This window comes from Clupea harengus, chromosome 14, assembly GCF_900700415.2.
Source record: "Clupea harengus chromosome 14, Ch_v2.0.2, whole genome shotgun sequence".
Lineage (NCBI taxonomy): Eukaryota > Metazoa > Chordata > Actinopteri > Clupeiformes > Clupeidae > Clupea > Clupea harengus.
In genome coordinates, this window is record NC_045165.1 from 12547969 (window position 1) to 12565193 (window position 17225).

General features: G+C 45.5%; 2 protein-coding genes and 1 long non-coding RNA gene across 17 annotated transcripts in view; 1 reads left to right on the forward strand and 2 right to left on the reverse strand.

Moving 5' to 3' along the window:
* The window catches only part of ppp1r13ba (protein phosphatase 1, regulatory subunit 13Ba), a 49803-nt gene extending 37769 nt beyond the window's left edge, over positions 1-12034 (reverse strand). For 9 of the 13 annotated variants that reach the window (XM_012826866.3, XM_012826863.3, XM_012826865.3 and 6 more), the window contains exons 1-2: positions 4452-4737; positions 285-432 (exon numbers count right to left, since the gene is read on the reverse strand). In XM_012826866.3, coding sequence (XP_012682320.2) covers positions 285-432; positions 4452-4628 — 325 coding nt within the window. In that variant the 5' untranslated portion in view covers positions 4629-4737. Of the gene's footprint in view, positions 1-284; positions 433-907; positions 1062-4139; positions 4256-4413; positions 4738-11280 lie in introns of those variants that run through there. The other 4 variants (XM_031580449.1, XM_031580450.1, XM_031580452.2 and 1 more) reach the window with 4 other exon arrangements.
* LOC116223485 lies at positions 4584-6803 on the forward strand. Its single transcript, XR_004165115.2, has 2 exons — positions 4584-4675; positions 5841-6803. It is a non-coding gene; the product is annotated as an uncharacterized LOC116223485 (long non-coding RNA).
* An 85-nt stretch (positions 12035-12119) lies between the features above and the next one.
* On the reverse strand, positions 12120-16981 carry ptp4a2a (protein tyrosine phosphatase 4A2a). 3 transcript variants are annotated; one of them, XM_031580461.2, is made up of 7 exons: positions 16840-16981; positions 15637-15713; positions 14679-15306; positions 14326-14418; positions 13652-13782; positions 13299-13373; positions 12120-13043 (listed from the first exon to the last, which is right to left on the reverse strand). In XM_031580461.2, the coding sequence occupies exons 3-7, from the start codon at positions 14772-14774 to the stop codon at positions 12932-12934; spliced, it is 507 nt and encodes a 168-aa protein (XP_031436321.1). In that variant the 5' UTR covers positions 14775-15306; positions 15637-15713; positions 16840-16981; the 3' UTR covers positions 12120-12931. The 3 variants fall into 3 exon arrangements, with proteins under 3 accessions (XP_031436321.1, XP_031436322.1, XP_031436324.1); XM_031580462.2 differs by lacking the exon at positions 16840-16981 and adding an exon at positions 16533-16819; XM_031580464.2 differs by lacking the exon at positions 16840-16981 and adding an exon at positions 15881-16004.
* Between the last annotated feature and the right edge of the window lie 244 nt (positions 16982-17225).

Below are 17225 nucleotides of genomic sequence, written 5' to 3' on the forward strand. Positions count from 1 at the left end.
GCAAGACAATAGATACATAAGGAGAGTTCTGCACAAAACAATGGGCTTCATTCATCAAATTCCTGAACAGGTGTAACATTTCATTTTTCACACAACACACAAAAAAAACGTTTCCTCAACACTGACCACAGTTTGACTCTGTTTGATGTCTTAGTGTCTCTTACTAGATGCTGGACTTCAAAGAGCAACAGCCTCATTCTATTGCCTTTGCCTACTGCCCTCCCCCTTGAGTTCTAAAGGTTCTGGAAGGTTCTAGATGGTTCTGTGGAGGTCCACTGGCTTACCGTTGCCTCTCCACACCTCGGCCAGGTGGCAGCTGCTCTCCCCCGTCTCCTTGCAGAACTCCACCACATCCTTACACAGTGTCTCCGGGGTGATGGGTACCTCTGTCAGCATCTGGTCACTGTCGCTCAGGAACACCGTCAGGATCATCTGAGGAGTGGAAGGAAACTCCATAATCTAATCTACACATGTCATCATTCAACATTCAACCTTCTAGTATTGTTTCTGATGACTGTGAATTGCAGAAATAATGACCAGCCTTAAAGAAATGTCTTTTGAAATGACAACATCTGGTCTAAACGGCATTGTATGAATAGACAAACGCTGGCCAGCAGGTGGTTCGGTCTGTTCCAGGTGTCTCCTGCTTGTTCTCGCTTTTAAATGCCTTCATGAAAGCCTAACACACGGGGTTCCTTCACGGCACCCTCCAAAGACAGGAGAGGGGCATACCAGGGAGTGCAGCCATGCACTGTTAAGATGAAACAATTAACGAACGAGAGAGAGAGAGAGAGAGAGAGAGAGAGAGAGAGAGAAAGAGAGAGAGAGAGATAGAGAGAGAGAGCGAGAGAGAGAGAATAGTAGGCCAACATAGAGAGAGAAGACAGGCTTAGTGCAAATGTCTTACAGGGAAAAGTCATTACGCTTGTTGCATGTCATGTTCCCCCTGTCTCCAGTATACTCTCTCCTAAAAACAAGATGCTCCACACGCAATTAAAGATCCCCATCAGACTCTGACATGCACCGCTATCTGCGCTGAGCATAGCCAAACACAGAGGATGGAGGATGGAGGGTGTATCTCCCACACTGCCACACTGATGTCACCGCCGGGGTTACATAATCCGCAGATGGGTGCCGACTTTGGGATCCCTGCTGTGTGAGCGAGCACGGGCCGGAGCACAGAGCGCCTGATTACTTTTGATTTACTTTAATTCTTTTTGGGAGGGGATTTAGCGACAAATTTAGCAAGATGCCACGGAAGCCTGACAACGAGATGGATGCTAACTATTAGCGGACATCCCCATGCATGTTTTGCTTGAGCAAGACTATTTGAGACTTGGGGACATACTTTTGAATTCTGGGAAACAAATGTTTTTATATATTTAAGCACTACAAAAACATCCATTCCTGTTTTGTTACGGGACCACACTGAATAACATGTGGGGAAAACATTTCAGGGAATTCCTTTTCCTTATTGCCAGATTCCTGTGAAATAGTGAGCCAAATCCTTCCGATCAGGCCTTCACAATCCTCTTCCATGAAATGAAGCCTGTGAGGCAGACAGACGACTTGGGGATCAAATATGTTCATTTCTAACATGCCGCCTCCCCACCCCCCCATCTGTGTTCTTTCCTTGGCTCCCAGCATGCACTCTGATACGGGGCTGCACACATGGGGCTCATGAACACACAGCAGGTCAATCCACACCCAGGCTTGGAATGGGACCTCCTTTCCAAGATGTAAGGCAATCTCTCTGTTTCAGCCCTCATGCACGCTCACGCTTGTCACTCTCTCTCTCTCTCTCTCTCTCTCTCTCTCTTTCTCTCTCTCTCTCTCTCTCTCACTGTCTGTTTCTCTCTCTCTCTCTCTCACTCTCTCTCTCTCTCTCACTCTCTGTTTCTCTCTCTCTCTCTCTCTCACTCTCTCTCTCTCTCTCTCTCACTGTCTGTTTCTCTGTCCATCTCTGTCTCTCTTTCTCTCTCCTCAGTAATTTTTATCCCTCTCCCTTTCACTCTCCATCTATCATTTTCAATCTCCCTCGTCATCCACCTTATGTCACATTTTCTCAATCTCTGTCTCCCCCCCCCCCCCCCCCCCCCCCCCCCCCCCCCCGTCCTCACGTGATCTGTCTCCCTCTCTGTACGTCAACAGACTACAGATTGAGGGGAGAAAACTCTGTAAGGCTTGGATTACAGCATGCCCAGCTACAGTAATCTGATTAGGGGTGGTGTAAACGTGCGTGCGGGTCCCCTGCAAGGGGAAAGGGGTGGGGGGAGGGAGGGAGGGGGGAGGGGGGAGGGTGGAGGGATAGGCAGAGTTGAAAGCCTGGTGTGTGTGTGCAGAGCAACAGAGCAAAACAAATCCGGCAGGGAGTAGAGTGAGAGAAAAAGAGAAAGAGAGAAAAAAATAACTGCTCCTCTCATCTGTAAGAGAGTGGAGAGAGAGAGAAAAACGGGATAATCCACGTGCAGGAGTTTTGCTGGGTCATATATTTTTTTTCCACAGACACAAAGCGGGAGGGGGAAAGCGCTCACACAGCACCAGACCCCGACCACAAAACTGCTCCGTTAAAACGAGCGGTTAGCATGGGCCGTGGTCGCGTTGTGCTATGCGATGACCACAACCCTCGTGGAAATCTGCTGACTTTTTTTTTCGAGGGGGAAAAAACCTCCTTTGGTGGAGGGTGGATCTAGCCAACCCCCTGAGATTTATTTTGATCCCTCCAGGCCTCTGGCTGTATGCTCTGTGGAGGGAAATGAAACCAGGCTATTCTCCATCTAAGCACAGCCTGGTGCCTCCCTCCCTCCCTCCCTCCCTCTCTCTCTCTCTCTCTCTCTCTCTCTCTCTCTCTCTCTCTCTCTCTCGCTCTCTCTCTCTCTCGCTACATGCCACAGGAGGTATGATAAAAGAGGAGAAAAAATCATCGAGTCTAATCATAGAGATGAGTTTAAAGGCACAGCCAGCACCATTCTGTTACAGCTTTAGGTTAGGAAGGGGGTGGGTGTCCCTCCCCCCTCCCCCCTCCAGCACCCACTTATGTAGAAGATGTGAACTCTTCACTGATCTTCAAAAAACTCTCCCACTGCCATGAAATGCAAGTGAACGCTTGGGTACGTATGCCACTCATACTGTATCTCTTTCTCCTCCATGCCAAGTGTTTGGCATTCTCAAAATAATACAGTGTTTCGGTGGGCGGTGAAACTATGTTTTCTACTTGCTTTCATCCAAAGAGCACAAGACAGTCTCCACACACACCTCTGTGTGGCCTGCCATTGGTATTGATCGAGGTTAGCATTTGTGTGTGGGTGGCTGGGTGAGAACATGCATTTCTAACATTTAGCCAAGATATGCATCCTCCAACTTCTATTTTGAAAAGGGTACCTTCCAGCCTTGTTTGTTTCAAGGTCTCGATCCTGCAAGCTTTACACGTGCAAATTAAGATGTGCTTTGAATAGCTTATAGCTTGTTATTTTGAGGAAACTGGGGCTCCAGTAATTTCAGCACACAGCTGACACGCGGAGCAAACACATTTCTGAGTCACCACAAAAAATATAACGCCGGCCGGGGCTAAAATCTGATCCTCCTGACCACCACCATTAGATTTAAGATGTAAATAAACCGTCAACTCTGTTTACTCCTCAAGCTCGCAGTAAGCGGTCGTCTGTTTCCCTCGACTGTGCCACTGATGATCCTGTTTAGAGAGCAGGAAAATGCCACAGACTCCGGCTGAAGTCTAGCCTCCTGGAAAGAGAGCTTTCTTTTTACTGGCATATAACTCATACCAAGACCTTATTCATAAAGCCATGTTGTCCTACTAGTTTTTCCCCTTTCCAGACGGGCACTGGATGTTAGTATCCAGCTGCTATGCTACTGGGGTCTAAATCTATCAGCCGACAAGTACAGTCATAAATTTGAACCACCTTCTGCTGGGTCTATATGCATATTTATACACAGGAAAATAATAGACGCCAACACATTTAGATGTCATCTATCAAATCATCACATATGTACACAGCCTTTAAAAGCTTCATCCCCATATCCTCACACACACACATTCAAGCCCACATACAAACACACACATGTACAAAACAACAAACCACATCCATATCATAAATACACACACACACACACACACTCACTCAAAGCCAGCCAACACCACCAGTTTACTCGTATAGAAATACTTAAGAGCCGCCATTCCAAAGTCCAAAGGTGCAAAGGGCGACTTCCCCCTGACAGCTCAAGCGTCGCCAAAGTGCCAGACGGCTGCGGCTATTTTTAGGCCACGAGCCACACAAGTGGCCCACCCCGGCTCTGGCACCATGTCCCACGACACCCCCCCCCCCCCCCCCCCCCCCCACCCCCCACCCCCCACCTCCGCCCCCTACTGCCACAACACCCTAACCTCACACCCACTGGTTCTGCTCGACTCGCTCCTGGTCCACTCAGTTCACCTCAGGCGGTCTGACCGGCGGCGCCGTCGGGCCCTTCCTGTCCTCCTTCCCCGGCAGGCGTGTTCCTTTCTTCGCCGTCTTTTTATTCTTCCTCTGCTGTGGCGGCTGGAGCCAGATGGGCTTGTCCTTGGACAGACCAGCCAGGCTGCTCAAGACCATCCCCAAAAACCTCTTCATGAGTCCACAGGGAATGAAGCGAGAGGGTGGGAGGACGAGGAATGAAGGTAAGGAGAGAGAGAGAGAGGAGTGGAGGAAAGGAGAGGACAAGAGGAGAGGCGTGGAGTGGAAAAGAGGGGGAGAAACAGAGGAGAGGACTAGGAGAGGGGGAGAGGGTGAGATTAGAAGAAGAGACGAGAGGGGAAAAAGAGAAAACAGGAGAAGAGAGGGAGAGGGAGAGGTGAGGTGAGGTGGGGAGAGGAGAGGAGACAAGTGGGGAGGGAAAGGTGAGGAGGCGACAACAGAGGAGAAGACAAGAGGAGAGGAGAGGGAGAGGTGGGGAAAAGAGAACAGAGAAGAGAGGGAGAGGTGACGAGATGAGAGGAGAAGAGAGAAGAATCTACATGCGTATTAGAGAAGAGCTCTCTGGGGATCTGCGTTGTCCAAAAAGAGACCCCACTCTGTTCAGCCTGAGTGTCTGCGTGTGTATTTGTGAATGTGAGTGTCAGGCTGCAGACGCCAGAGAGAGAGAGAGAGAGAGAAGAGGAGGGGTGTGTGTGTGTGTGTGTGTGTGTGTGTGTGTGTGTGTATGTCTGTGTGTGTGTGTGTGTGTGTGTGTGTGTGTGTGTGTGTGTCGGCACACGTGAGAGGGTGGGGTGGGTAGATGAGTGGTAAAGAGGGGTCTTGTGAGCCTCTAAATGTGCGTGTCTGTGTGTGTGAGGAAGGGGGGTGGGGGGGGGGGGGTTGTATCACAAGGCCTCTCTCCCAGATTGAGATTCTCCAGCAGCAGTGGAGGCAGGCCCAGAGCTTGGGACTTGTGCTGGGGGAGATAAGAGGCGCCTGACGACAGAAGCCAGGCTGGCCTGTGACAGCTCACTCATAGATAGAGAGCAACCAAACACCCCTCAATGAATGCCCCTCACACCGTAACCCCCCCCACACACACACACACACACGCACACACACACACACACACACACACACACACACACACACAGGGAGAGTGAGGGCGAGAGAGATAGAAATACACACACATTCAAGAACACACAGAAAACACATAAATATATACACACGCTCTGCCCACACACACACACACGCACCCATTCAGAAACCCGTGTCCACAAATATTTTGAACACCCCCACTTACACACACAAACACACACACACACACACACACACACACACACACATAAAACACATGCTCTCTCATTGACTGTTATCTTTCCTTTGCAGTGCACTCCAGATATAAACTCTGAGTGTTGTGACGTAGGATAACTTTGTGTACGTCAAAGCAAACGACGCAGTCATAAATCCCAACACCCAGAACACCAGCAAGCAATAACTGCCACTCAACTCGAGAGACCTGACACCGCACCTCTCGAACCAACCAGACAAGGACAACGACCTGGAACGATCCAGAATGACCCGAAACGACCTTAACGACTATGATAACAGCAAATCACTCTCCTTCTAAAGTCTTACCGCACACACACACACACGCCACACAAAACACATGCACACAACAAACACACTCACTACCATATCCTCTTGTCCTTGTCCCACCTGATTAAAACCCAGTGCAGGTTTTGTCGGAGCGGTTCTGGTTCCGAGAGGGGGGGGGGGGTGTTGAAAAGCAGAGGCGAATGCCAGCGGCTCCCTCCGGCCCTGTCAATAATAAATCTCCAGGAGACAAAGCAGAGGCTGTCACTGGGGCTAACCGATGCTGGGAAACCAGCGGAAAGAGCGGCCAAAGAGGCGGACCAAACGCCAGTTCTTTTGGACTCCAGAACAGTTCCAGAACCCAAGGGTTGACATTAAGTTTGGACGAGCTTTTTTGTTTCTGCTACAGAGCAACTTGTTAACATTGATCTTTATTAGCTGGTGTCATGGTGCATACCAAAACAGAATACCAAGATCCATGGGTCTAACCATCCTTTTTTTGATAGCCAAAGATCAATATTTAGCTGGTGGATGTAGAGAGTCAATCAAAATAAAGACTGAATGCATTTAGATGGAACAAAGAAGTGAAAAAAGAGGGGAAAGAGAGAGAGAGAGAGAGAGAGAGAGAGAGAGAGAGAGAGAGAGGGAGACAGAGAGCAGAGGAAGATTCTTTAGCACAACTGAGTTCCCTCTAAAGCAAACACTTCTTTACAGTAAACACACTTCTGTAAACATTAATAAAGGGAAAAAATGGTGCGTATCTTGTTTACTCTCCAATATCAAGGCCCTGCATGCTGTGTGAAAACAGTGGCTCCTAAGTCCCACTGCAGAATTTTAGACACAACACTGACACCTGATTTACAGTCCCTGGCTCCCTTAGCGGAATGGTCAATACGGTGTCCATAGCAACCGCTTCATCCACGGAGGCATGCCTGTCATCCTCTGTTGAGTGGCCTCTCCCGGACAGGGGGTGGGGTGTGGGGGGATGTGTGTGTGTGTGTGTGTGTGTGTGTGTGTGTGTGTGTGTGTGTTTAAGGGGGGGGGGGGGCTGAGAAAGTTTGAGCGCAGTAAATAGGAGTAAAGGAGTAAACAATGCAGTTCATCTGCGGCTAACCCAGACGGCTGACTTTTAGCACCAAGCTGCTCTTAAACACAGGGCTGGCTTAGACTAGGGGGAGGCAGGCGGGATCTGAAGGGCTCGGAGGGGGCTTCAGCTCTTTGTGTGGCGCAGAATTCCTGACTGCTTGCTTTCCTTGGATTAATGTTTCATGCACTGAGGGCCCTGCCCTCGCATTGTGTTCGAGGAGGGGGGAAAGAGGGAACAAAAAAGAGGTGATATCATCCTTAAATACACACTGTATGGAAGGAAGTAGGCTATGAGAAAAGACGGGGGGACGAGAGGGATAGGGAGAGTAAAGGCAGACGAGGAGAAAGGGGAATGAGTTTGGAACTCAAGCAGACAGTAAAAGAGGACATGGGAGAAAGAAGAAAGACGGAAAGTTGGAGAAGAGGAGAAAATGAAGAGTGTGGAATGTGTGAGAGAGAAAGCAGGGTGAGGGACAAAGAAAAAAGATGAATGGAATCTAATAATTTCCAAATGAGAGAAATAATCAAAAGCAACAAAGAAAAGACTGATAAGCAGAAGAAAAGAGGAAGGCACACAGAGGCTGTGAGAGAGAGAGAGAGAGAGAGAGAGAGAGAGAGAACCCTTGCACAACTGGCATGGAAAGGCGCTCCATTTTCTTTTCCACCTTCAACATTTTTCAGTCACAAACCCATTTTTGTTCCATCTCCACAGGGAGAGGAGGCCGGGCCGTACTCCTCCATCTACCCCTGCTGCTCAGCTTAACTGCCCCACTGAACCCCACAGGGCCACCGCATGCCCTCCTCACAATTAACGAGACAGGCAAGAGGAGAGCGTGCCCCCTTGAAATTCCACCACGGCATATCAACAGATCCCAGCTCTGCCTGGACTACAGTCTAGCTCTAGCTAGAGAGAGAGCGAGATACAGAGTGTGTGAGAGAGAGAGAGAAAGAGAGAGAGACGGGGGGACAGAGATATATAGTGAAAGAGAGAGAGAGAGAGAGAGAAACGGGGGATACAGAGATACAGAGCGAGAGAGAGAGAGAGAGAGAGAGACTTGGGAGTTTCACAGAACTGAACTTGTGATTAGCAAGTAGTGTGTGTATCTTATTCTCTTTAAAGCCAGGTCTTCAAAGAAGCCTCAAGTAAATTAATTTTGCATTTTTTCTTTCAAAGCAAATCGTTTCTAACGTATTTGGCCTGATATGGGTATCTTATCTGATCTTAAGGTTTCGTTCGAGGTGGAAGGTGCAAGTTTGTATGTGAGACGGGGTGTCGGTTGAGGGTTGCTCTATTTGCTTGCTATATTTTTCCATTGTTTCTGTGTATAGACTGAATAATCTCAAAGTCCTGGCATCAGATCAGAAGTGACAGTGGACCTCTGAATTTTCTAGACACAAGGTCATAATGTTAACCACAGGGGATATACTCAGCTACTCAACCCTCTGACTACGATGAAACAGATAAGAGGAAGAAAAGAAAGAAAGAAAGAAAGAGAAAACTGAAGGAAATGGGGGAAAATGAAGGAAACTGAAGACTGAAAAAAAGTTTTTTTAAAAAGGGTGAAAAAGTCAATCCACTGGGCTGAAACCGTGCTCCATTTGGTACCTCAGTGCTATTCGGTTTAACGATGCTCCTAATTCACTCCACAATTCTGAGAGTGTCCAAATGCAGTTTAGGCTTTTTACATTGTCCTATAAAATAAAACGCTTGCTTGCCTTAATGCCTTAATGAGATGGGAAAAACACAAAAACACCAGGCTGACAAATACTGCACCCAGTTAAGTGTGTTCACAGGCAAATATTTACCCCATTCTTCACTGTTGACTGCCATATCCAACTGGTAGCCTGAATTTAACCATAATGACTTCACGAGAATCCACATTTCTCTGATTCATTGGGGTGCTCTCAAGAGGACCAATTAAGGCCAAGTTTTTTTCAAAGGGCTGCTCCACAGAAGAATCCCTATGAAAACCACCACACAGGGCAGTCCTAGGCTTCAACTCTGTCTCTAAAACCATCCCTACTCTTATTTGGAACATTTGTAAAAAATCTGGGGCTGAAACTCAATCCAGAGCAAGCAAAGGAGGGGATTCATCATGACCCCTCCCTTCCCAGTCTAGTCAAAGAGAATCATCAAATAAATAATAATAATAATTCTCACCTCCCAGCGTGCAAGGGGTCAAAGGATCACCCACTGCGCTGTGCTCTGTTTGACTCTCTAGACATGCCTCCCTCTTTGATGTTCGCCACCCAACCTTGTGGGGTCAAAGCAAGCCAAAACCTTCATTAGACTTAATTACTGGATAGGCCGAAAGGGAAGCGAGACGACAGAGAAAGTGTGGAATTAGCTGAACTGCGTTACATAAACAACACAGGGCCAAGCCAGGTTACTCACCACCAGCAGGCTCCTTTAACAGTCTTTGGTGCTGCTGATAAGTTGAGCAGAGAGCGTGCGCTGTGCATTTAAACAATGCAAGACAGTTGGTAAAGGACTCCTGAGGTGAGGTGTGACATTAAGGAAGCCTGTGTGTGTGTATGTGTGTGTGTGTGTGTGTGTGTGTCTGTGTGTGTGTGTGTGTGTGTGTATGTGTGTGTGTGTGTGTGGATGTATGTGTGTGTGTGTGTGTGTGTATGTGTGTGTGTGTGTGTGTGTGTGTGTGTGTGTGCGTGTGTGTGTGCGCGTGTGTGTGTGTGTGTGTGTGTGCGCGTGTGTGTGTGTGTGTGTGTGTGTGAGAGAGTAAATGTCAGGGGAGGTGGGATTTGAAAGGCAGCTCATCCGGTGCGTTGTAATTACTCAGGAATTCAGCCAACTGACCCCACCTCTGCTAAGCGAGAGAGAGAGAGAGAGAGAGAGAGAGAGAGAGAGAGAGAGAGAGAGAGAGAGAGAGAGAGAGAGAGAGAACAACACACATACACATACACACACAAAAAAGACATAGCCAGCGCCCCTGTGCCACAATCCATGGACTAATCTCCCTGTCACTCACAGCTACACATATACCCGACACAGGCCCCTGACAGCCTCAGGAGACTACTGTCTCCTGCCCTGTAGTTACACAAAGCCAACCAATTAGCCACAACCACTACAGCTATGGCACCAATGTTTGGTAACCACATTCACAGTTCAGATTGATGCTTAACATGGAAGTAAAACATATAGTAACATACACTAAGTTTACACATAGGCTAAGACAACGCTGACAAGCTTTCAACTCTTTCAATGAACATTATGCCTGTATGTTGAGCTCACAACAGTTGTATACAGTAGCTTGCGCGTGCAGGTGGTTCACGAGTATTTGCAAGTCAGTTATGCAATTCTGAGCTCCCTACACAAGTAAGTTTACAGTGTCCCTAATTATAGACGTCAAAAATAGGACAATGCGCAAAAACTGGTTAACAGAAGTCAAGAGGGCAAGAGGACATCCAGGTATGAGGCAGGCAGGCTGAGGAGTCCAGGAACTGACTGCCCAACAGGTTACATGCCTTGTCAATCACTCACCAAGATTCATAAGAGAGAGAGAGAGATCTGGCCCAAAACTGTGACTATGTTTATATTTTCAAAGCCATCCAGAGGAATGATTTGCTCTTCTTCATGCCCCCACCCCACCCCCAATAGCCTACTAAAAACATTTCATACCAGTAGTAGTCTGAGGAGAAATGAGGTTGAAGAACTGTCACTGATCTCCTTCACTCGTATTAAAGGTTTATTATACAAACTTAAAAACATGTTTGCTTGAGACAGAGTGACACACAGTAGTTGGTACACAGCTGACGGCGTGAAGGACAATGCACTGAGAGATAACGAAGAATACACAGTACAGCACTCAGAAGAGCATTCTTTCACTCTTCTACTGCAACAATCACAACTGGCTCAAAACGACATTGAGGACTGGTACGATTCAGTTTAACACCGTCTACCGACAGAATCACATCCGGCACGAAACGAACGGGACGTTGACCACCGACATCTGACAATTGTAATGAGCTGAAAGTATTTCTCAGAGGGATTACACATAGATAGATTTAACATAGACCGAATTGTTGAATGTGACTAGCCCTCAAGCTAACGAACGTTACATTAGCTGGCTAACTACCAAATCGCCGAATCTGACAGCCCGATGAAATCATTGTCCACAGAAAAACTTACCGGCATCATGACTGCAGGCTACCCAATTCAAACCGGACGTGGGTTTCTTCTATATTCAAACGGCGTTGCTGATCAAAGTTAGCCCCTAGTTAATCCAGCAATCTCTCGATTCACCATTTACCGCTCGGTCCCGTCCCGTGAACAAGCCAGGGACGAAGTGGGTCAGTGCCGCACACGTCAGAACATCAGTACAGAAGGCATTTGCGCAAGACTCCTCCGATAGTCGACAGCGAGTTGAAAAAAAAAAGATTTTAAAGAATCCTGTTCAGTTTAGCATCGTGAAATAGCTAACGAAATACAGGGACCTTTTAAATTAAGTTTTCCGAAGAAGTTACCGCTCGCTTGCTTGGAGGTTAAGCTTTCCGCCAGCACCAGTAGGAGCCGCAGACACGCTTGTCAGACTCTCTCTCTCCGTCATTCAATCCGGTTGTGGGATGGACACCCCACTGGGTAAAGGCAATTACAGATAGCCCAAACTTGCATCTAAACTCGGCACCAAGCTTCCCGAAATTTAAATCTGTTTGTAGAGATTAAAAATATATATATGATTTCCCTGCGTTGTTTTAAAACGCTGGTAGTTTTGTAGTCTGTTGTACGCTGTACTAGTCAAAAAAGAGGGTTGACAAAGGGGCAAAAGTAAGTAAAAATACATTTCCGCATTTTAAAACCGTGTAATATATTTACAATAAAGTATTTGGGTCTTCTGAATTGGATGAAAAGGTTGTGTTGAACACGAACTGTGTTGTGTTGAATTATTAAAAGTGGGAACCTGTGTCAATGTTTTGTATGGATTGCTTGGGGAGTTGAAATATCCGACAATAATCACACTCACACATCTATTGCAATCATAGGAAGTTTATTTCAACATTTAAAAATCAAATGTGGGAGCCTTTACTATTGGATCGATCAACAATGTTTCTTGCATGTTTATTTTTCAGCCATCTTTTCAAGCTGGTTTCTCAATATCTGGAATGTTTGTATGCACACTTTCACTAACAGGAAGGATTAAAAACACTAGCAGGTTTAAACAGACAGCTGCGGGTAGGAATCCTACACGTGAGGTGATGACCCGTGTGGTGATTTGTGTCTGTGCACACCTAAGCTCAGTGTATGGAACTTGTTTACATTTGCAGAGAAGCACCTAAATGTAAACCACATGTGAATCTTGTGCCAAATAAGGACATGTGATCACAACCGTCACAATCACTTGTTTGCATCACTTATAGCATGGGTATGGGTTTATATACTAGACACCAAAATCCACACCCTTCTGGGCATGTCCTTGTACAGACGATAACTTCTTACTGAAGGCTGTGACTTTTAAAATAAACACACACACACTCACACACACATTGGTGTGTTATTGTCCCGTCACCCCTTATTGATCTGCAAAGGTGTCGCTCGGCCCAAATTTGACGTTAATGTCCATTGCGGACTCCTTCATACATGGTTATTCTGTATGCTGGTTACAAAAATTGATATTGGCCTTCCTTTGTGCATGGATTTTCTCAATCAGTAAATACATTGCTCATATCTGTGATCAATTTCAGTCTGGCTTACAGTTTACAATTTAATGCTAACATTCTTTTTGTAGGTTTTTGTTTTGTTGTTTGTTTTTTTTTAATCATGTTCTTATTCACAGAAGAGTCTCCTACTGAACGCAACAATTTTGACCATTGGCATCTTTGAAGCGGAGACGCATCTTGGGTTTGTACTTTTCAAGGTAGAGTAGTTGCTTTGAGTTGAAAGCTCCTCGCCTCTTCCTGAAAAAGAAAAAGACAGAGTTCAAGAAATTCCGCTGTATCTACAATGAAGTGGCCTTACGATTTTATATAATAATATTCCCATTGAAACTACTTGTAGCACTTTCTCAGGACTGATTTACCAGATTAGTTCCAATGCAAAGGCTTGTTGTGGCATCATTAATGTACTTCCTCAAAGGTGATTGAAGCTTTATGGATGCACCAGAACATTCACAACACACCCCGTATAAAATGAGAGCAGGGGAGAGGACTTACTCTCGTATAAACTGGACCGCATCCTCATACATCATTCCACACTCAATCAGGGCTATGGCCACTAAAACAGGAGCTCTGGAGGGAGAAACAAGCACTTACAAATCAATCGCACATCAGTTAGTCCACGGAGGACGGCAAGCTCTTAAATAAATACTTCATGCTATTAAAAAGGAGAATCAATACGGTCTTAACCTCTCAGACAGTCAATGTAATATCACCAGAAACCATAAACACCCTCAAATATTTGTGTACTCTTTGGGGGCTCAATGTGCTGTATGTTATAGCTGGCAAATCATGACAGCTATAACATATTTAACTTTTCAATTTCACTTTTCCACCATAAGAAAGCTCACCTCCCTAATCCTGCAACACAGTGCACTGCAATGCAGCAGCCCGGTTCCTCTTTAAATTTGCATTTCAGGAGGTTAAGCCAGTCATCCACGATCTGGTCAGGGGGAGATGAACCATCATCGAAAGGCCAGTCCTAAAAAAGACAGGGCAAAAAAACAACAATACCAAAACATCAAACCTGACAAAACAAAAGCTCCACGCAGGCTATGTAAAAAGAGAATGGGTATTTCCCTGCGACCAATCAAAGCTAACATCAGTTCGTCACAGGCACAGTACAGCAATGTCATGCATTTTGCTGCTATTATTCCAAGGAAAGGCAACTATTACCTTGGTGCTGTTAGCACTATGATCTACCAGCAGGCGCTATTCAAATGCATTTATTGGGGAAATTACCTTTGTAGTAGTTACTGAGTGACCCGTAATGGCAATATAGCACAGGGTAAAAACAGACAAATGTATTTAAGTAGGTGATATTCTGTATTTAAGTAGGTGATATTCTTCATTCTTGATCAAACCAAACTGCTGGCACTCATCACAGTATGACAGATATAAAACAATATGGCAATCTGCACAATATTTTCTCAGAGACCCATCAACCGTTGCAGCAAGAGAACGAGATACGACCTCCTCACCTGAGAACATTCTGTGCAATTGAAAAGTAAACTAACTCTCTTACCTGAACTTCAATGCCCTCCTTCTCCACTGGTGCCTTATCATAGGTGGCCTCACACACGCGGACAAGTGTATGCACCCCGAATGCCTTAAGTTCCTAAGAGAGAGACCAGCGTGAACTGCTGTTGACCTTTAATCTTATATTCAGTTTACTTCCTCATCCTGTTATAAACTGAGTACAATAACAATGTGGCAAACTCGATAAAATGTAGAAAGCTATTTTGAGTTAAAATGAATTATTTGTCATGTTAAAACACTCTCCGCCTTTTACAGACTGGCCAAACTCAAATGTCATGCCTAACCTTAAACCCAAACAAATCTACACTGAGCAGCCATGAGTATCTCCAGTGTTTTTACCTCAGTGAACTTGGTGAGCTGGGAGTTGGTAGGGTTGTGCGTGATGAGGAACTTCATGCACTCGTAGGAGATCTCGACAGGGGCCGGACGGTTCATGTTGACAGATTGGAGGGGAGAAAACTATTCTGAGGAGACTACCTTTCAAAAATCGGACCAAAGAACTGGGTTGCGGTATGGGGAGGGAGAGAGATCAAGTCAGCCTAAAGGATAATAGAAAAAGACTGTATAAAACTAAAAAAAAAAAAAAAAATCACAATAACCCTCAATTTCTTTTAAAAAAAAGAAAATGCAAAAAAAAAAAAAAAAAAAAAGAAGGGGGGGCTGTCCTTCTGACTTCCAAATTTCAAATTACCCCATTCAGAAGGGTGTGGTGATTTATTGGCGTTTTCAGAGAATAAAAAATAAAAACAAAGTGATGGCTTTCTAATGGCTGGATTGGCTCGAACCACAGCATACACTTGGGACTGCGGGTAAAGCAGCCTCTCCGCTGGAGTGCTGTGTACTAGCGGGGCGACGCGGCAGTGTTGTCCTCATAGGGCAGGCCACTCTCTTCACTTGTCCACAATGACCAGGTGCTGGGCCTGGCAGAAGTCTCCACTAACACTCACAAACGCCATAAATGTGCAGCCTGTAACCATGACAACACAATCACAGAAATCAGCATTACAGGAATGTATGTTGTTTTTGTTATTTTATGGGGTATTTTTATAAGGATAATACTCTGTACCCAAGGCTTGAACTAAACAAACTAATAACCTCAAAGTATGGCAAACACCTTCTTAGTAGGACAACTCAACACTTCGATAACTGCCAAAGGACTGCGTGTGAAAACACATCGTTGCCATGGTTTCTGTCTCCCGAATGTTGTACCCCATGACAAGATGATCTGGCGCGTGCAATGGCTAGAATATTGAAACAGAGAGGACTGAGGCAAAGTATTCTCAAATATTTCACTTACTTTCATCAGGTGTAAAGAAAACTCTGTACGAATTCCGCATTCTATCCACACCATTAGATTCTGTCTCCACTTGGCATCTGGAAAAGAGACAACGTACTTGACAACATCCAAAAATGACGTATGAACAAAGCAGCATACATGAAATGTGTGCTGTAACTAACGTTAACGATAGGTTAGAAACATATTTTATGTTTAACAATATTCATCATTAATAACGAATTGCCCTTTTAATGCTTATATTCACCATGTTATGCCTAACGTCATATATCCATTAATTTCCCACCGCAGCAAGCGCCGTAAACGTTCGGAAATACTCCCTCGGCCTGATTTACCTGGCTAGATTGCTAGCCAGCTATCACGTTACCTACCTGTAATGTTTGTTTAGGTAACCTTGTGAACCAAGATTCTCCAACTACTGTTACAATAACCTACACCGAAATCATGGTTGGTCCCGCATTAAAAGCGTAGCCACTCTTGTTGGCTGGCTAACAAACTGGGTTAGCCCGAATGTGGGGTCCATTTAAAGGCATGTCTTCTGGAACATCAACCGGGCGGGTGGCAAAAACAATCTCTGATCACAACACTGATAGCTAGGATAGCTGTGTTGTGGACTATTTAATATGCCATCAATTGGATGGGAAACTACGCCCGTGTTAAACGGGAGAGTCGCAGATTTAGCTGCCTATCTAGATACTGATTTATCGATATTTGATTGTAATTATGAATGATTTGTGTTAGCCAAAAGCCAACGCCGCTGGCTAACATTAGCTCGTACGCTAGCTGGCAGCTAACGTAAACCATTGTGTTGTGAGGAATAATTCACCCTGACCTACCTAATGACATTTACCAGCTAGCTCACACTAGCTATCCGGCTAGCATGGTCTTATTTTGTTTACCTTCACTCACACACCAAATCAATCATGTCAGCAGGCAGTTCGGTGAAAATCACACCATGTCAGTAATTCTCGTGTCCATCCAAACGAAACGCACGTTGACAGAACAAGTGGCAAGTCGTTATCATGATCATCAGAACGCTTCTTAAAAGCTGTCGAGGTAGAATGCTAGCGTGCTAGCCATAAAACTCAATTGAACGGTTTCGCTAGCCGGTCGATTTTAAAACTCATTGCCGAGAGAAACCCGTGCGCGTTTTTTATGTCACCCGTACCTAATCAAAACCATTAATGTAAACTAGCGTGTACTTACGAACAACAGGCGGCACATAGGAATACAAAGTTAATCCGGTTGAGAACGGATTACTAGCAGTTGCTAGCAAGGTAGCCAGCTACATTATCCGTTTGTTCACTAGCGTGTAGCCAACAAAACCGGGGTTACTAGGGCAGTATACCACGTCACGTCATCGATCGGTACGTCGAACATTCGGCAAAGATAAATCAAACGTAAATGGAAAAAATGGAAAAGCTAGAGGGAACTCAAAACAACATCAAGACAATATTATTACTACATGTTATTCATTAGGTAAACTAATTCCACTTTATAAAACAAATACAACATCATCTGGCTATAAAAACGTTAGCACTGTATAAACCGTACTGTGTCTCCATCGTATGGTGGAGATGGGAATTGTTTTG